Source organism: Oryx dammah, unplaced genomic scaffold, assembly GCF_014754425.2.
Source record: "Oryx dammah isolate SB20612 unplaced genomic scaffold, SCBI_Odam_1.1 HiC_scaffold_5, whole genome shotgun sequence".
In the NCBI taxonomy this organism is placed as follows: Eukaryota; Metazoa; Chordata; class Mammalia; order Artiodactyla; family Bovidae; genus Oryx; species Oryx dammah.
In genome coordinates, this window is record NW_024070189.1 from 20,093,487 (window position 1) to 20,114,841 (window position 21,355).

General features: G+C 41.1%; 1 protein-coding gene across 1 annotated transcript in view; it reads right to left on the minus strand.

The window, feature by feature from the left end:
* ADGRV1 (adhesion G protein-coupled receptor V1) overlaps window positions 1-21,355 on the minus strand; it is a 546,035-nt gene that overhangs the window by 321,246 nt on the left and 203,434 nt on the right. The window contains exons 71-76 of the mRNA XM_040241540.1: window positions 20,828-20,971; window positions 17,804-17,978; window positions 14,481-14,616; window positions 11,366-12,471; window positions 7,535-7,652; window positions 6,423-6,594 (exon numbers count right to left, since the gene is read on the minus strand). Coding sequence (XP_040097474.1) covers window positions 6,423-6,594; window positions 7,535-7,652; window positions 11,366-12,471; window positions 14,481-14,616; window positions 17,804-17,978; window positions 20,828-20,971 — 1,851 coding nt within the window. The remainder of the gene's footprint in view (window positions 1-6,422; window positions 6,595-7,534; window positions 7,653-11,365; window positions 12,472-14,480; window positions 14,617-17,803; window positions 17,979-20,827; window positions 20,972-21,355) is intronic.

The following is a 21,355-nucleotide window of genomic DNA, read 5'->3' on the forward strand; positions in this document are numbered from 1 at the left end:
GGAAAAGGTCAGTTTTCATTCCAATCCCAAAGAAAGGCAATGCTAAGGAATGTTCAAACTACCACACAATCGCACTCAATTCACATGCTAGCAAGATAATGCTCAAAAGTCTCTCAAGCTAGGGTTCAACAGTATGTGAACTGAGAACTTCCAGATATACAAGCTGGATTTAGAAAAGGCAGAAGAACCATATTAAAACTAACAATATTTGCTAGATCATGGAGACAGCAAGAAATTCCAGAAAAACATCTGCTTCACTGACTATGCTAAAGCCTTTGACTGTGTGCATCACAGCAAACTGTAGAAAATTCTTCAAGTGATGGGAATACCAGACCACCTTATCTGCCTCCTAAGAAATCTGTATTCAGGTAAAGAAGCAACAGTTAGAACCAGACATAGAACAATGGACTGGTTCCAAATTGGGAAAAGAATACATCAAGGCTGTATATTATCACCCTGCTTATTTAACTTTAATGCAGAGTACATCATGCAAAATGCCAGGGCAGATAAAGCACAAATGGAAATCAAGATTGCAAAGAGAAATATCAATAACCTCTGGTATTCAGATGACACCACTCTCATGGCAGAAAGCAAAGAGGAACTAAAGAGCCTCTTGATGGTAGTAAGAGAGGAGAGTGAAAAAGCTGGCCTAAAACTCAACATTCAAAAAACTATGATCCTGGCATCTGGTTCCATCACTTCATGGCAAATAGATGGGGAAAAAATGGAAACAGTGACAGACTTTATTTTCTTGTGCTCCAAAATCACTACAGTGACTACAGTAATGAAATTAAAAGACACTTGCTCCTTGGAAGAAAAACTATGACAAACCTAGACAGCATATTAAAAAACAGAGACATTACTTTGCCAACAAAGGTCATTCTAGTCAAAGCTATGGTTTTTCTGGTAGTCATATATGGTAGTGAGAGTTGGACCAGACAGAAGGCCAAGTGCCAAAGAATTGATGCTTTCAAACTGTGGTGTTGGAGAAGATGCTTGAGTGTCTCCTGGACTGCAAGGAGATCCAACCAGTCATTCCTAAAGGAAATTATCCTCAATGTTCATTGGAAGGACTGATGCTGAAGCTGAAACTCCAATACTTTGGCCACCTAATACTAAGAACTGACTCATTGGAAAAGACCCTGAAGCTCGGAAAGACTAAAGGCAGGAGGAGAAGGGGATGACAAAGGAAGAAAGGGTTGTATGGCATCACCAACTAAATGGACATGAGTTTCAGCAAATTCCAGGAGATGGAGAAGCCTGGCGTGCTGCAGTCCATGGGGTCACAAAGAGTCAGACACAACTGAGCAACTGAACAACAAAAAACTGGAGATGTGGATGACATACTGGAGGAAGTGATCTTTTTATTAGTCCTTAAGTACATCAGGGCTGTATATTGTCACCCTGCTTATTTAACTTCTATGCAGAGTACATCATGAGAAACGCTGGGCTGGAAGAAGCACAAGCTGGAATCAAGACTGCCAGGAGAAATATCAATAACCTCAGATATGCAGATGATACCACCCTCATGGCAGAAAGTGAAGAGGAACTGAAAAGCCTCTTGCTGAAAGTGAAAGAGGAGAGTGAAAAAGTTGGCTTAAAGATCAACGTTCAGAAAACGAAGATCACGGCATCTGGTCCCATCACTTCATGGCAAATAGATGGGGAAACAGTGGAAACAGTGTCAGACTTTATTTTGGGGGGCTCCAAAATCACTGCAGATGGTGATTGCAGCCATGAAATTAAAAGACGCTTACTCCTTGGAATGAAAGTTATGACCAACCTAGATAGCATATTCAAAAGCAGAGACATTACTTTGCCAACAAAGGTCCGTCTAGTCAAGGCTATGGTTTTTCCAGTGGTCATGTATGGATGTGAGAGTTGGACTGTGAAGAAGGCTGAGCGCCGAAGAATTGATGCTTTTGAACTGTGGTGTTGGAGAAGACTCTTGAGAGTCCCTTGGACTGCAAGGAGATCCAACCAGTCCATTCTAAAAGAGATCAGTCCTGGGATTTCTTTGGAAGGAATGATGCTAAAGCTGAAACTCCAGTACTTTGGGCACCTCATGAGAAGAGTTGACTCACTGGAAAAGACTCTGATGCTGGGAGGGATTGGGGGCAGGAGGAGAAGGGGACAACCGAGGATGAGATGGCTGGATGGCATCACCGACTCAATGGACATGGGTTTGGGTGAACTCAGGGAGTTGGTGATGGACAGGGAGGCCTGGCGTGCTGCAATTCATGGGGTCACAAAGAGTTGGACATGACTGAGCAACTGAAATGAACTGAATTGAACTGAAGGGAGAGTTAGGAAATGTTGAGTTGTGGGGGTTGAGGAAGCCATAAGACTATTTGGACAAATGCAAAGAGGCGGACTTAAACTTATCAAGTAGAATAACATGACCAAAAGTTTTGAATATTGAAATTTCAGTTCCTTTTCTTCAGTGCAATAGAAACCATAGCAACTAATCAAACTCCCACTCAACAAAAGCAAAATATAATATTTGTATAAATTAGGAGTTTGGGATTAGTACATACACACTACTATACAGAAAACAGGTATACAGGACCTACTGTATGGCACAGAGAATTATACTTGTTACCTTGCAATACTTACAATGGAAAAGAATATGAAGACAAATGTATACACACACACACACATACACACATGTATGTTATTGTTTAGTTGTTTATTCTTGTCCAACACTTTGTGACCCCATCTGGTGGCTCTGTCTGTGGAATTCTCCAGGCAGGAACACTGGAGTGGGTTGCCATTCTCTCCTCTCGGGCAGGTTCCTGACCCAGGGATAGAACCCAGTTCTCTAGCAATGAATGTGGATTCTTTACCACCTGAGCCATCAGGGAAGCCCTCATGTACACATAAGCTAACACATCATGGTATATTAAGTATACTTCAATTTCAAAATTTTTAAAAATGAAATTCTTGTATAAAAAATCAGTGGGAAATCAATATTTTAAACTTGTTTTCTAGCTCCATACTACCAAGATGGTTCATAGCCGCAGCTGCGTCAACCATCAACTCTTATGCCTATCTCCAGAACAAAGACTCAGATCTCTGACATGCTGATGAAAGAAATCAAATCCTTGGATGTCTTAGAGCAAGAAAATGCAAGATGGCTCTAAAACACAGGTTATTGCTATAAAGCAAAGATGTATCCAGAGATGTTAAAGCAGTATGAAGAGACACAAGAGTAGCTTAGTAGATCTCTCAGTGTCTATGATGTGACTCTTGAAGAAGAAGTGGGCATCAGAGGATGGGATGGCTGGAAGGCATCACCAATGCAATGAACATGGACTTGGGCAAACTCCAGAAGAAGGTGAGGAAGAGGGAGGCCTTGTGTGCTGTAGTCCATGGGGCTGCAAAGAGTCAGACATGACTGGGTGACTGAACAATAAGAAAAACAAAAATAAAAGTATTTAGTAAGCACTTAAAATTAGATGAATTTGAATCTATAACATAATGGTACTTAAAGGAGAAATTTATGGCGATGTATTTTTTTAAATGGTTAAAATGAAAAATGTGAGTGTTCAGTTCAGTTCAGTCACTCAGTCGTGTCCGACTCTTTGCAACCCCATGAATCGCAGCACACCAGGCCTCCCTGTCCATCACCATCTCCCGGAGTTGACTCAGACTCGCATTCATTGAGTCAGTGATGCCATCCAGCCACCTCATCCTTGGTCGTCCCCTTCTTCTCCTGCCCCCAATCCCTCCCAGCATCAGAGTCTTTTCCAATGAGTCAACTCTTCTCATGAGGTGCCCAACGTACTGGAGTTTCAGCTTTAGCATCATTCCTTCCAAAGAAATCCCAGGGCTGATCTCCTTCAGAATGGACTGGTTGGATCTCCTTGCAGTCCAAGGGACTCTCAAGAGTCTTCTCCAACACCACAGTTCAAAAGCATCAATTCTTCGGCGCTCAGCCTTCTTCACGGTCCAACTCTCACATCCATACATGACCACTGGAAAAACCACAGCCTTGACTAGATGGACCTTAGTCGGCAAAGTAATGTCTCTGCTTTTGAATATGCTATCTAGGTTGGTCCTAACTTTTCTTCCAAGGAGTAAGCGTCTTTTAATTTCATGGCTGCAATCACCATCTGCAGTGATTTTGGAGCCCAAAAAAATAAAGTCTGACACTGTTTCCACTGTTTCCCCATCTATTTCCTATGGAGTGATGGGACTGGATGCCATGATCTTCGTTTTCTGAATGTTGATCTTTAAGCCAACTTTTTCACTCTCCTCTTTCACTTTCATCAAGAGGCTTTTCAGTTCCTCTTCACTTTCTGCCATAAGGGTGGTGTCATCTGCATATCTGAGGTTATTGATATTTCTCCCGGCAATCTTGATTCCAGCTTGTGGTTCTTCCAGTCCAGCATTTCTCATGATGTACTCTGCATATAAGTTAAATAAGCAGGGTGACAATATACAGCCTTGATGTGTATAATTAATATTTTATTAGTTTTAATATATAGGGTAATGTTAGCATATCAATAAAGTTATGCCTTTAGTTAAGTATATATTGATTTATTAGTGAGTGGTAAACATTCTTCTCTGTGCATGTATGTAGGAAGGAGTTAATAAAAAATGCTAGTAATACAATCATTTCTAGGAAAAATACAAATTGTACCAAAAATAGGAATAAATTTTTAGGACCTGTGAAATGCATGCAAATGAAAACATGTCAGAAGCTAAAGAGTACTTCATACAGAAGGTGAGAGATGATGCAATTTTATATCATTCAAATATGACAGAACAGATGAATTGCAAAGATGCGCTAAGATCACAGATTTGTTATCTCATTTCTTTTCAATTTGTACCACATTCCTTAGCATGTGGGACCTTATCGGGGATCGAGCCCATGGCCCCTACACTGGAAGGCAGAGTCTTAACCACCAGGCTGCTGAGGAAGTCCCTGTTATCTCATTTCTTATGAAGTAGAGCCCCCAGCTTGCCCTCACAAATATAACAAGATATTAAATGAGGCAGGTCTATCTTTTTTTTTTTTTTTTTAATTTCAGGTCTATCTTTTCAATGCCCCTACAGACCACCGCAGTGTTTGATGGTGACGGGGCATTGGTTAAGGAGAAGCAGCACTGCAAGATTTAAAGAACAAATCACTGTGTGGAAAACGCATGGTGCTGAAAACATTAACTTGTAAAGCATGAACTTAAAAAACCATGTTGATCTCACAAGTCACATCATAAAGTGGATCTCAATCCACTGTCCAGCAATTCTCATTTGAAACAGCTTCAGACAAGCATTAGGATCTGTGGTCCTAACAAAGAACAAAGTGGTGATAACCAAGTAACCTGAAGTGATCTGAGACGAGTGGTCTTTCTCTTCTGGAACCCTCAAAATTCCTACAATTCTGGGAAGATACAAAACTATGTATTACTGTAACCTTAGAGAATATCAATACAATGCTTCAGGAATTCTCAGAAAGTGGAAAACCAAGTAGACAAAAAAATGAATGAAGAGTTAAATCTACAAGATTATTATTTAGAATGGGTTTAACTACAGCTACCCATTTGGAAATAATTTTATTTGTGCAATGTTTTTTGTGCTGTTCAAAGTTTTTGGCATGTACAAAAAAGTCATGATACTTTTGAACATTCAAAATAGTATGGCTAGTTTTTGCATTACATATTTGAGTTTAATAAATTAAGTGGTAGACAAGGAACAAATGCTAGTGAGTGATCCTTGGACATTAAAGTATCATAGAATAGTCATTTTTTAAAAAGTGACACATGATGACTAAATGACTAAAGCTCTGTTAGAGCCTCAGCGGCCAATACCATTTGAATAATGCAGATTCCACTAGAATGAGGAGAGGTACGCCTGGCTCCTGGGTGCCATGTCCAACATGAACCAACAGAAATTGGTCCAAAGACTCAGTGAGCATGGCCTCTGTGCCCTTTGGTAGATCAGAGCTGACCTCCCTAACTAAATGGATAGCGAATGAGAGAACTTTCATGTTAAGGATGAAATCTATGGATATAATACTATGTAATCAAATCTATAGACACGATTAAAGGAAAAGAACTAAACATTCAGAGTAATCAGAAATAATATTAATCGGGCTGAAAATGACTCAAGGAACCATCCACCCTGTGAGCAGGTGGGCCAGGAAGAATCTTGGAAATGACAAGAAATAGAATGTAAAAAACTGATGAGCTTTTTTATTACTGAGATACAAGTGACTTACAACATATATAAGTCTCAGGTGTACAACTGATGAGCTTATTTACAGAAACTCAGAGAGACTCAGACATTGCAGCTAGGTGGACACAAAGAATCTCCATGTAATGTACACACATATACGTGTCAACAAAGTAGCTTGAAAATGACTAATTCTAAAGAAGTACAATCAGAATTCTACAACACCGGGCCTCATTGTTTCTTACCTTTCCAGGCTTGAGCTCAATGGTGATGAAGCCCTTTGTTTGGCCTGCCATGCAGACAGTGGTCCCTGCTACAGAAAGAAGCTCATCCGCCAGGCTCACACCATCTTTCTGGAGCACAGCAGCTGTTTTGTTAAATGTGACTCGCCAAAAGACCTTGACATCCTCGAAGGCTCTAGGAACAAAGCACAACCTATGCCAGTGCAGTCAAAAACTGCATTATTCCTGAGGCTAATGTAGAATATATTATCACTCTGGAGTGCACCTCTTCATCCAATACCAGCATTATCTCTCCCACTGAGAATGTTGAAAATAACCAGTTCTGCCCACTACAGTTAAGAAATTAAGGCCAGAGTTTACGTGGCATTCTTTGACCACACTCCATTCAGTGATGATTAAGTATTTATTGAAATATAATTCTGGATGCTATGTATCAGAAATACGAAAATAAAAATTATAGAGAACCACTGTCTTGAAGTAAACATTCCTCATTTGTCTTTTAACAAGAATCTTTCTAAAGGAAAAACAGTACTGCTAAAAACGGTCGTTACTATAAAGGACAAGAGATGATCTACCTTTTCTGATAAGGTTTAGACACAAAATGGAAAAGGTAACACTGACACGTGCATCTGTCTGCATCTCAGGTGCACGTACATCATGAACACTCGGATGTGTGCTATACTGTACTAAGCTGTAAGCAAAATACTGGTAATCCAAATCTTCCTAAATAGTGAGTGGTTGTGCATGCAGAGTGACAGAGAATAGTCAACATGATGAAGTGATGACTGACATTATCTGACATCTGCACGGTACTTCCTAAAGTATTAAATGTTCAAGGCAGCCCTAATCAGGGCTCAATCACGTCCAACTCTTTGCAACCCCATGAACTATACCGTACCGGGGATAGGAAAATCCATGGGATTTTCCGGTCAAGAATACTAGAGTGGGTTGCCATTTCCTACTTCAGAGAAACGAGAGTATTTGAACACTGACATAAAATTCCGCATCACCTTCTTCTATCAACATTTCATCCTGCTTCTACCATTTTATAAATGCAAACTAACCACTACGTAGACACACAAGATGTTATGTCTTCTACATAGATATAAACAAACCTGTTTGGCTGCCTTGTAACAATAAGTTGCAGACTGCTCATCTCAGTTTCTTCACCCAGCTCCAGTCTACTCTGGGACTCCTCACTGAATCCTATGATGCCATTGTGAAGATCACTCCCTGGAAAGAAAAATAGAAGATGATGATATACCAAAGACTTTAAAAGATCTCCGTTTCCCTCATCTATTCAGCTCAGATGGTATTAAAGCGAGAAATTCACAAGTGAATGGGGCAGGCAGGAGCTACAACTTTTAAAAGATCTTTACCCAAAACAACCTAGAATCAAAATGATCACGTCAAGGTAGTTGACACTGTGAGAACAAAGGACCAAAAGAAAGAAAACATCAAAGCCTGCTGCCCACACTGATATACACACTCATCTCTCTCTGATGAGGCTCTACTTTTCATTTCAGTCCTTGATACCGCTGTTTAAAGTCAGCACATCCTGATAGAATATAAGTTCTACTGAATAGCCATTGTTTTATTTAGTGCTGTATCCCTGGTACCAAGAACAGTGTCTAAAAAATATGTAGTGAATCCATGACCTTCATCTGATTGGTTTACTTCCCTATAAGAAAGTTGACCAAAAGACCACTGATGTTAAACATTTGATTATTTCCCCCAGAGAAAAACGGAACTATTAAGGAATTCTTGGGTATCTCAGAGTAAAAGAAAACTCCTCCGAGCAACTCTTGAGGTTGGAGGAGGCACCATCATACTACACAACTGGGTCAAAAACTGGAGCAAACCCGCAGCCCACACTACGCTGAAGCAGTCCCTCCAAACCCCGGCCAACACGTAAGCCAGCTTCTCAGACAAGAGACATTATCAGTAAACAGCTCCTGCTGCTTTCTATTTCTCAATAACTCACTTTTGCAAAGTGATTCTGAAAGCAATGACCCAGCAGAATCAGCCTCAGAAACCACCTGTAGCCATCACCCTGAAACCTGAAACTCCAAGTAGACAGAACTTCCGCAAGGAAACAGAAAACTACTGATCTGTCTCAAAAGTGTGAGTCAGTGTGGAGCCTGCAGCTTAGGGACATGCGGATGATGGACCACTCTTGTCCTGGGGGCTCGTGGGTGTTTCATCTCAGCCATTGCCCATCCTCATCCTCACTAATTAATCACTACGACCGCGTCTTAGTCCTGCATTAGAATCTGACCTTAAGTCTTTTTCTTCAGCAGCAATTCTTCTCTTGTCACTTTGAGTGGGAATTTGGTCTCTCAATTAATAACAAATAGATTATAACCATCTCAAAGCAGAACTTGCATTTTCTTTTTCAATGTAATAGTGACTAGCATGGTCCTAAGGAGTATAATACTTTCCTTGTAGCATCTACAATGATAAACTTTATGTCCAGTTTCTAGTAAGATGAATCAAGACTTCCAGAGTGCCAATGATCAGAAACAAAACTAAATAAACTATTTTCCCCTGATTTGTCTTGAGCGTTTGTTCTAATATCTAAATGTGAAACGATTATGAAGGTTAAAGATAAGAGGGAATCAGCAAAATTAATGATATAGTTAAAAGATAAATACTAATTTAAAATAAAAAGCCAGGTAAGGAGGAGAAGACAGGAACATTCACAGAGTAAGGGAAGTCAGGGTATTTGACGTGCAAAAGTGCTGATGAATTACACCACATGGCTCTAAGTGGAGTCAACCATTTGCCACGTGTGTAAGATGCTTGGTGTTGGGCAGAGAAGAACAACATTAGAGAACTTCACTGAGGCTCAACTGACTGACTGGTAAGTTAGGTTCAGAGCTGGTTGATGGGAATTGCCATCAGTTAGACTCAGAGCTGACCTATGGGTAAGCACTGGTATGCCATACTGACATACTATTAGTGGACCATGTTGGTATGCGTTGGTATGCCAAACTGACTGAGGAGCACGTCCATTCCAGTTGGAACACAGCTTCTGTCCTGAGTCCCTAAGGGACCCTAACCACCACCACCCTAACCAATACAACATCTCCCCATGATCCAGTAACTAATGGGGTAATGCTTCGGAAAGCAAAAAGCCTCCATCAACTATTGTCAGTGGTCTGTATCTCTGTCAAACTACTTGCTAAATATTTTGACCGTCAACTCTGATCTTATTCAAATAAATATAACAAAATATTTATGTCATGGAACGGGGGAAGAGACTGTTGAATTAATTTTAAAAGAAATATATAGGTGGCATTAGGCTAATGTGAATCAAACTCAGTAAATAACTTGGAGAATAGAATCTGCATTTACAATATTCAATAAACTGGATGATTAGGAATAAATGATAATTGGTATAAATTTGCAGGGTTACATAAATGGGATGATGTTGGGTATAAGAGGAAGTTACACAAGTGCAAAATTATGGCTGAATTATAACTGAACAGCTAAAATAAAATTCTAGGAAACACCAAATCTTGCAAGTGGAACATAAACATGTTTATTCTAAAAGTTTTCTTTTATTAAAAAAAAAGAAACATAAAGCATAGACTGCTGCTGCTAAGTTGCTGTTAAGTCATGTCAGTCATGTCCGACTCTGTGCGACCCCATAGATGGCAGCCCACCAGGCTCTCCCGTCCCTGGGATTCTCTGGGCAAGCACACTGGAGTGGGTTGCCATTTCCTTCTCCAGTGCATGAAAGTGAAAAGTGAAAGTGAAGTCGCTCAGTCTTGTCCGACTCTTCTCGACCCCATGGACTGCAGCCCACCAGGCTCCTCCGCCCAAGGGATTTTCCAGGCAAGAGTACTGGAGTGGGTCACCAGTGCTTTCTCTGAGAGCATAGACACTAAATGATTTAATCAGGGCCTCTGAATGAATGGCTGAGCTAAGTCAAAATTATATACTGCATGATTTTTAATTTTCTTTCCACTATACTGTTCTATTATAGTGTCATCTGAAACTCTAAAACACTGTGTAAGACTTATTAACGTTTATACAAAAGGGTAGACCAGGTAAGAATCATGAGATAGCCTTGTCAATACTCTAATTAGCGTAAGTATATTGACAGGTTGAGCTAATCCACTTAAAGAAATACAGTATGATTTAGAGAAAAATTGCAAATCATCATTAAAAAATTTTCAAACATGCACATATACAGAACACAAACATTCCCAATAGTACAAAAGTTATATAAACTACATTGGTTCAAAAGCAGAACAAAAGGGAATAGTTATCATCTATTTCCCAACAGATATAAACAATTTTCTGACAATGACATCTTAGACTTTGCAACGGATTAATAACAGTGGTTGGGAAATTCAGAATGAGATTTCAAAACAGGACAGGCAATCATGTTGAGGTGATTAAATTGGGTATTTTCCAGAAGATATACATGAACTTAAGCATTTTTAAGGGTTTCTGTATATTGTGGAAGTACAGATGAATAGAATGTTTAGTTAGCTCTGAGCTAAGTGACATTTACAGTCCGTTAAACTCTAGCCTGGCATCTCAGAACAACGTGATGAGTTTCTGTTAGGGTTTCATGCCACCAGAAAACAAAGTTTTAATTATCCACTATGAGTGATTTCTTTGGTGGCTCGGACGGTAAAGCGTCTGCCTACAATGCAGGAGACCCAGGTTCAATCCCTGGGTCGGAAAGATCCTCTGGAGAAGGAAATGGCAACCCACTCCAGTACTCTTGCCTGGAAAATCCCATGGATGTTGGAGCGTGGTAGGTTACAGCCCATGGGGTCGCAAAGAGTTGGACACGATTGAGCAACTTCTATGGAACCTATGAGTGATTCAAGTAATTCACCTTCTTAAATTAAATTCAAGCTAGAATAATCTTATTACAAATTCTGTGCCACAAAAGCACGTTTAACCCCATCACTCCAAATAAATACCTGTAATAACGATCATGGCAAAAGCTGCAAAGCCAGCGTCATCCTCTCCCTTCACGATCTGTGCTCCCCCTTGTGGGTCTGTGAGAAACACATAGAAGAATTCCTGTCCCTCGGGGTCACCATCATCCAGAATTGGAATCGACACTTTACATTCTCTTTCTCCATCTACAAACGCAAGGATGAGAGTTTGCGCTCCAAAATCTTCTTCTTCGGTTGCCCATGTTAGGTTGGAAATCCCATGGCTGTCAGGAAAAGGCAATGCATTTGGTTCCTTCTGAGCAGATGTTTCACCGAAAGTTCTAACTGTTACGCTGACATTGCCAGCAGACCCCCCAGTTCTCCGGACAAGAACCTCTGCAGCGTTCAATGTGCCATTCTCCATTTCCTCTTCCACGTAAACAACAGGGGGCCCAAGACTAAATGTTCCATGAACGGAGGTATCTATAGTTACAGTGGCCGCATTAGGCTTCTCAGACATGGCAGAGGTCCCAGCAAGCGTGACAAGGTCCTCAGGGATGGGAGATACGCCAGCCGCCTCCGTAACCATGGCGACCACTTCGGTGGGCTGTGGAATGGCAGTAATCTCGGTTGTGTCAGGGTGTGTGGTGGCAGAGTCGGTTTCCAGAGGAAGGGCTGTGTCCACTGCTGTGGTCACAGCTGTCTTGGCGAAAGAAGTATCCGTTCCTTCCAGGTCATCATTATCCAATATTGTGATCACTGCCACGCTAAAATCTCGATTCAGGCGTGGTCTCCAATTAGCATCAAATTTTGGCAACCCTTTAATTTCCACTGAAGTTAGATTAATGTAAAAAATTTCTTCTATCTCAGGAAGCTCATCATCAATAATAATTATTTCAAAATCAGCCTCAACTTGGAATTTTCGGAAAAGCAGTTCCCCGTTCTGAACAGGCTCAAAGTCTTCCTGGGGCTTTGCCCTCCCTGCAGTTGTCTGATAGGAAACTTTAATAAGCTCCCCGTGGAACCCAAACAGTCTTTGTACATGTAATCTGATCATCTGTGTATCCTCCGACACGATGATATTTCTTGAACTGGGGGAAAATTGAAAGACTCCCATCGGTTCAATTTCAGCAACAGTGAAACCTGACCTGGAAAAAAAAAATTAAACCATGAGAGAACTGATAAAAACCGGGGCTACCACTTGCAGAGAGTCATCTTTCACACGTGGAAGAAGCTGCTCATGAGGGCGTCTTAAAAATGACATGCCCTTTCAAATTCCATAAAACCCTACTAACTTATTGATGAATATACCAGAGCACAAGAAATGAGCCAACAGGCGTTGCAGTGGCAGGTGAGAGGACCTAACAAGTGTTAGCAAGGTGAGGCGCTCAGAGGTCGCTGGTCTGTTTCTCCAATCACCCCACAGCAGCTCTTTGAAGGATCTGAAATGGCAGGTTCTCTCTCATAATCAGCACACAGGGGACCAAAATCAAAGTCTCACTGGATGTCAGTCAGATTTCCGATCTACCAGGCAGGAAGAGTTGCCCCTCCTAGAGGTGAACATCCTTGCTGGTTTCAGCTGGCCAGTAATGGGACTATTCTCTCACACAAACGTTGCTAAAATCTTATACATGAACTGGAAGAATCATCCATGATTGACACTGATCTGTTCCTAGTGCTTTCATGTGGAATTCTGTGGGCTTCCCTTGTGGCTCAGCTGGTAAAGAATCCGCCTGCAGTGTGGGAGACCTGGGTTTGATCCCTGGGTTGGGAAGATCCCCTGGAGAAGGGAATACCGTCTCCAGTATTCTGGCCTAGAGAATTCCATGGACTGTACAGTCCATGGGGTCGCAAAGAGTCAGACATGACTGAGTGACTTTCACTTCACTTCATGGAATTCTGTTGTGATTTAATCAGTTATCTCAGAAGTAACACCGGTAGCCCATCAGCCTAATCCAGACCACAGACATAATCTCTCTAGCTAATAGATTTTTTTTTTTACATCTAAATTTAAATGCATTCAGGGAGGACAACTCAGAGCCATCACTTTCTATTGTCAGTCATAGTTATGAGTTCAGACAGAGGCCAGACAGCCTAGGTTTAAATCATGGCCCAACATTTATTATCTGTGTGACACTGAGCCCATTATACAAGCTATCTGTGACTCGTTTTCTTTATGTATAAAATGGGACTAACAATAGTATCTATGTCATATGGTTAGCATGAACAGTAAAAGTAGGGGTAAACGAATCTAAATACATACACAAATATAGAGGCAATGCCTGGTCTAGGATAAGCACTATAAAACTGTTAGCCTGAATTACTTTGCTATACAGCAGAAATTAACACAACATTGTCAGTCAATTATACATCAATAAATTAAAAATTAAACTGATAGCTATTACTGTTTTCATTAAAGGCAACTGAATTTGTTAACCTAAAATACGTTGTGTCTACTTTTTGATTGACACATGTTAAATCAAAAGCCATACTGAATTACACCAACCAATATCTCCCACACATAAGCGTGTACACAAATATACTTGAACATGATTGGTTTTGCCCACACACTTTTCCCAGTTTCCAAATAAGTAAACTAAAGAACAGGAAGATTATGTAACTTTCCCAAAGTCACACAGCAAGTAAGTGACAGAGGCAGGATTAAACGCAGGAGTCTGGCTCTAAGATCTGTTCTCTGATGTTCTGATCATCTCATCCCACATATAAGAAAAGTCAACTGCATTTGGCTGGGACATATTTACCTGCAAATACACTGGTATAAATTTAACTCAAAGGTCACAGTATTATCCTACTATGATTTCTTATTCTTACTCTTTGTCTCTAAGGAAAATCAGGTATTTGGGGCTACCTTTTCAGAAGACAGTTCCCTTTTACAATAGATGGCTTTGCCATCATGGTTCTTACTGGAGATGGCACCCCAAGCCAGCCTTCTCGAGCCACACATCATGATAAACTCTCTTCATGCAAGCAGTGTGTGGTGTGGCATCTTTGCGACGCAGGCCATGTGTTGCTCTGAACTAAAACTGGTTTTGCCTTTGCTTCAAGGAGAAAAACCCTTCTGTCTTTTTTGTTTGAAGCAGTAAATTCCAGCTTATCCCTTGGGGACTTTCTTGGCTGAAAATCAAGGGGGTCTTACCGAAACTGAGCCCCACCGGGGACACTGCTCTGCACTCCAGAGAGATGAACGACAAAGGCCTCCAGCCGCCCGGGGCTTGGGTGTGTCCAAAGCAAGACTCTTTTACTTTCTTCTCCATGGAAAAAGGAAAGCCTCCCTGACAGGGAACAGGAAAAAGGAAGCAGGGTTTCATTTCTCTAAGTTCTTAAATTGGGATTCAACTCTTAAAAATATAGTGAAATCTTTCCTTTCCCAAAATTCTATGACAGTCTACAAAAGGTAAAACATTTAAAAAGTCAGTGGTGGGGGCAGGGTGTAAATAAATTTAGAGGAAGCTCCGTAGACCACATAAACCTTGCCTTCAAACCTGTCTATTCTACAAGGTAGAGGTCAAACCATCCTACACTGGTATGTCACTGACCCTCACAGAACTAATGGTATAACTACAAAATAAAGTAGATAAAGTAACAGCTGCTTTACTGTCAGAAATATTCAGTTGAACACATACAGGATATAAGAGTGTGTTTATTTTTTATTATTGTATTGGGACTGGGATCCCTATAGCTCAGATTAAATTGAAGAAAGTAGAGAAAACCACTAGACCATTCAGGTATGACCTAAATCAAATCCCTTATGATTATACAATGGAAGTGAAAAATAGATTTAAGGGACTAGATCTGATAGACAGAGTGCCTGATGAACTATGGACGGAGGTTCATGACATTGTACAGGAGACAGGAAGCAAGACCACCCTCAAGAAAAAGAAATGCCAAAAAAGCAAAATGGCTGTCCGGGGAGGCCTTACAAATAGCTGTGAAAAGAAGAGAAGCCAAAAGCAAAGGAGAAAAGGAAAGATATAAGCATCTGAATGCAGAGTTCCAAAGAATAGCAAGGAGAGATAAGAAAGCCTTCCTCAGCGATCTATGCAAAGAAATAGAGGAAAACAACAGAATGGGAACGACTAGAGATCTCTTCAAGAAAATTTTAGATACCAAGGGAAGATTTCATGCAAAGATGGGGTCAATAAAGGACAGAAATTGTATGGACCTAACAGAAGCAGAAGATATTAAGAAGAGATGGCAAGAATGCACAGAACTATACAAAAAAGAGCTTCAAGGCCCAGATAATCACAATGGTGTGATCACTCACCTAGAGCCAGACATCCTGGAATGTGAAGTCAAGTGGGCCTTAGAAAGCACCACTACGAACAAAGCTAGTGGAGGTGATGGAATTCCAGTTGAGCTATTTCAAATCCTAAAAGATGATGCTGTGAAAGTGCTGCACTCAATATACCAGCAAATTTGGAAAACTCAGCAGTGGCCACAGGCCTGGAAAAGATCAGTTTTCATTCTAATCCCAAAGAAAGACAATGCCAAAGAATGCTCAAACTACCACACAATTGCACTCATCTCACACACTAGTAAAGTAATGCTCAAAATTCTGCAAGCCAGGCTTCAGCAGTACATGAATCATGATTTTCCAGATATACAAGCTGGTTTCAGAAAAGGCAGAGGAACCAGAGATCAAATTGCCAACATCCGCTGGATCATCGAAAAAGCAAGAGAGTTCCAGAAAAACATCTATTTCTGCTTTATTGACTATGCCAAAGCCTTTGACTGTGTGGATCACAATAAACTGTGGAAAATCCTGAAAGAGATGGGAATACCAGACCACGTGACTTGCTTCTTGAGAAATCTGTATGCAGGTCAGGAAGCAACAGTTAGAACTGGACATGGAATAATAGACTGGTTCCAAATAGGAAAAGGAGTATGTCAAGGCTGTATATTGTCACCCTGCTTATTTAACTTATATGCAGAGTTCATCATGAGAAACACTGGGCTGGATGAAGCACAAGCTAGAATCAAGATTGCCCGGAGAAATATCAATCACCTCAGATATGCAGATGACACCACCCTTATGGCAGAAAGTGAAGAAGAACTAAAGAGCCTCTTGATGAAAGTGAAAGAGGAGAGTGAAAATGTTGGCTTAAAACTCAACATTAAGAAAACTAAGATCATGGCATCCAGTTCCATCACTTCATGGCAAATAGATGGGGAAACAGTAGAAACAGTAGCTGACTTTATTTTTTGGGGCTCCAAAATCACTGCAGATGGTGACTGCAGCCATGAAATTAAAAGACGCTTACTCCTTGGAAGGAAAGTTTTGACCAACCTAGACAGCATATTAAAAAGCAGAGACATCACTTTGCCAACAAAGTCAAGGCTATGGTTTTTCCAGTAGTCATTAATGGATGTGAGAGTTGGACTATAAAGAAAGCTGAGCGCTGAAGAATTGATGCTTTTGAACTGTGGTGTTGGAGAAGACTCTTGAGAGTCCCTTGGACTCAAGATCCACCCAGTCCATTCTAAAGGAGACCAGTCCTGAGTGTTCATTGGAAGGACTGATGTTGAAGCTGAAACTCCAATACTTTGGCCACCTGATGCGAAGAGCTGACTCATTTGAAAAGACCGTGATGCTGGGAAGATTGAGGGCAGGAGGAGAAGGGGACGACAGAGGATGAGATGGTTGGATGGCATCACCGACACAATGGACATGATTTTGAGTAAACTCCGGGAGTCGGTGATGGACAGGGAGGCCTGGCATGCTCTGGTCCATGGGGTCGCAAAGAGTCGGACGCGACTGAGTGACTAAACTGAACTGAACTGATAGCTCAGATGGTAAAGTATCTGCCTCCAATGCAGGAGACCCAGGTTCGATCCCTGGGTCAGGAAGATCCCCTGGAGAAGGAAATGGCAACCCACTCCAGTATTCTTGCCTGGAGAACCCCATGGACAGAGGGACCTCACAGGCTACAATCCAAGGGGTTGCAAAGAGTCAGAAATGACTAAGTGACTGACACACATGGGCCACATTAGGTTTTTAGAGTTACTTTTAACAAATTCCTCATGTATAAACCTGGGGTTTCCCAGGTGGCTCAGTGGTAAAGAATCTCCCTATATGCAGGAGATGTGGGTTTAAACCCTGGATCAAGAAGATCTTCTGGAGTAGGAAATGGCAACCCATTCCAGTATTTTTGCCTGGGAAATCCCACGGACACAGGAGCCTGGCAAGCTACAGTCCATGGGGTAGCAAAGAGTTGGGCATGACAGCAACTAACAACAACATGTTTAAACAGAGCAGGCTGCTGATGACCATCCTTTTCAGGTGAGGTATGACGGTTTTAATTTCAGTGCAATTCTGATCACTTAAATATGAGAAGACTGGATTAGAAGGCAAACAGCTAGCTCATTCATTGTCCAGAGTGAAGAGGATCCTAGAAAATTACTGGCCAATGATACATTTCCGCGTTCTATAGATAAAACCCTAGAAAAGACACAACTCACCTACTTTGGGGGTCATGTTGCCAACAGCAGTGAATTCAGGGATTTCTGACCCAGGAACGTATCCAGCCACCCAGGAAACCTTGAGAGAGCCATACGTGCCTCTCCTAGAAATCACAGCTTGGCTTGTCCCGGCAGTGATGTCCGTGAGTGGAAAAGCAGTAGATTCAAACCCAACCTGAGAGAAAACAAGCTTAGAATATTTTCTTTTTCTCTAAAGGTTCCTGTTTTCTGAGGAGTGGGTTAAAAGTCAACTTTCTCTTTGTTTACACAATATATTTCTCTGCTCTAAAATACTTTTGATTAAAGAATAGTATTTAAGAAATGGAACCTGAATTTTGAAAATGTATCCTATTTATAATTTTGAATATAGTTATAGCTTTATTATCAAAATGTGAATTCTGAATTAACAGTATCTAAAAATACAATTGTAACTATGGTTAAATGAAAAGATTAAAAATGGCATTTTAATGACTTGCTATGGGTCTTTATATGGGACTATAAAGAAAGCTTGGAGAAGGCAATGGCACCCCACTCCAGTACTCTTGCCTGGAAAATCCCATGGATGGAGGAGCCTGGTAGGCTGCAGTCCACGGGGTCGCTAAGAGTCAGACACGACTGAGCGACTTCCCTTTCACTTTTCATTTTCATGCACTGGAGAAGGAAATGGCAACCCACTCCAGTGTTTTTGCCTGGAGAATCCCAGGGATGGTGGAGCGGTCTATGGGGTCACAGAGTCAGACATGACTCAAGTGACTTAGCAACAAAGCAACAAACAAAGAAAGCTGAGCGCCAAAGAATTGATTCTTTTGAACTGTGGTGTTGGAGAAGACTCCCGAGAGTCCCTTGGACTGCAAGGAGATCCAACCAGTCCATCCTAAAGGAAATCAGTCCTGAATATTCACTGGAAGGACTGATGCTGAAGCTGAAACTCCAATACTTTGGCCACCTGATGCGAAGACCTGATTCACTGGAAAACACCCTGATGCTGGGAAACAGTGAAGGCGGGAGAAGGGGACAACAGAGAATGAGATGGTTGTATAGCATCACTGACGCAATGGACATGAGTTTGACTAAACTCCGGGAGTTTGTGATGGACAGGGAGGCCTGGTGTGCTGCAGTCCATGGGATCACAAAGAGTCAGACATGACTGAGCAACTGAACTGAACTGATGGGTCTTTATAGAAACTGTTTTGTCTAAAAACTAAACTTTGACTTCTTTCTGAGATACAACAATAAATTTATAAAATGAGCACCATGAACTAGATTTTCTATTAAGGATTTTTTCAGCCTTTGATTCAATTTAATATCTTTTTTTTTTTGAGAATCAGAAATCTTCAAAGATTTTTTAAAATAATGATATTTTTCATCCACATAAAGTAAGATCTGGTTTTTAGGGTCAACCTTCCCAGAATACCCTATAAATCTAGGATTTATAGACAAAATAAGTGCAGGTCAGAGAATAGAAATAAAACCAGATTCCTGGCTTCATACTATTATTTGGACAACTTAGCTTACCTCTTTTGGTCCCAATATCTATAAATCTGGGATACCATAGGATCAACAGTTCTATATTAAGACTCATTCTCCCCAGTTTAAATTGGACTGAAGAGGAGCAGAAAAGAGGGCCACAGGACAGCTTCTGAAGCCACAGAAAAGAAAACCAACAACTTCAACTTGATACCCGTTGAGATTGTCTATTACAGCAAGCCTTCTGCTTAGCAACTGCCAAAATCTGTAGTATGTCTCAGCTTATGCTTGCTACATGGTTAAAGGCTGTTTCAAAGTATCCTAGCAACATCACATGTGCGTGCACACACACACACACACACATATACACACACTCAAATACTGGTAAGGAGTATAGAAGGATACACCAAGGACAGGAATACACTATGACTGGCCGTGATCTAGCCCTTTGAGGTGACACAGTGTTGTGACAACAAGCAGAGACAGGGAATAGAAAATAGTTCACTACACCAAGTGAATGGTGCAGGTTGAAAGGAATCTTTGTTATAACGACCTACGAACAAAAGAAGAGAAAACATCAAAGCGTTATATGTTATACTCTCACTCCCTCTTGAACAGAGGAGCTGCAGACAAAAACCATTCCTCTCAGTTATTTTTAACTCCGTGGGTTCCACTTTAGGGGTAAAGCAAATTCATTCCCTGGGAAGCAGCAGCCCACGAGGTAATAACTTGAAGACCATCCCGTTTATGGCCACACACCCTGTTAATAAGCCGTTGGCCAGGCCGTGACACTCCTGCCTCAAGTGTCTGTCTGGACAGACGCCATGCCCACTTCCTGGTCAAGCTGAAGGAGCCCCCACCCGAGGGAGTGGGATGCAGGCTGGCATCTTCTCACGGTTTATCAAACACACACGGTACCACAGCCAGAGACAACAGCCCTGTCTTGTTCCCACACTGACAGAACCGGCCTCCGCAGGAAGCAAAGCCCTCAAGGCATTCTTTGTTCTCATGTGAATTATGAAGTGATTGGGGAACAATCTTCCCTAAAATGAACTTGGGCAGAAGATTCAAATACCTCAGTGTGCCATTAGCTTTCATGTACATTAGCACAAGCTTGCCACAGTAAAAAAAAAAAAAAGCCCCACAGATTAAATATTCACAATGTCAGTAAATGAGAAAGTCTGAAATATTAACTGATGCTTCATTCTAATTTTAATTTTTGAGCATAAAATGCCTCAATATTAAATACTCATTATCAGGAAAACAGAAGTTTTGACGCTAAGTGACCGTTATTTTTAAAGTTCTATACCTTACATTCAAATAAAAATTCTATACCTTACATTCTACAAGATACAGACTTTTTAAACTCAAAAAAAGAGATATGGTTTTCCGCCTACTGACAAAAATTGCCAAATTACTTTCATATAGGGTATCCATAATGCTTAAATTTGATATTCATAGGATTACATAGATTTAAGAAATCAAACTCTTTTAGTCCTTTCTGTAAGAGGTGCCCTCTAGTGGTTCCGGGTGAGTACCACACCCAGTGCCAAGTACCTGAGAATTGGCAGCTTTCTCTGGAACTGGAAGAATGGTGGATTTTGCTTCCTGGAGAATTTTGGGCACGCCATAGAAACTTCCACCAACAAGCATCACGGTCACCAGCTGTAAGGTGAAATTTGAGCCCAGGGGTAGGAAGACCTATAAACAAACAGTGTGACTTTTTATTAGCAAAAAATAATTTTCAAAGAAAAATACTGACATGTGAAGTGAGTCAGCACTTGCCTCATTTTGTATCAGTTTCATCAATATATGCCCTTTCCCCCACATTATAAAACAAAGGCCCATGCTGAAGACTTTTAGGCTAAGAGTGAGAGTCATATATTATTTAAAAAATACCAAAAATTTTCAAATTCACCATGTATGCCTGTGTGTGCTGTGTTTAGTCGCTCAGCCATGTCCAACTCTTTGCAGCCCCATGGACTGTAGCCTGCTAGGCTCCTCTGTCCATGCGGATTCTCGAGGCAAAAATACTGGAGGGTGTTGCCATGCCCTCCTCCAGAGGATCTTCCCAACCCAGGGATC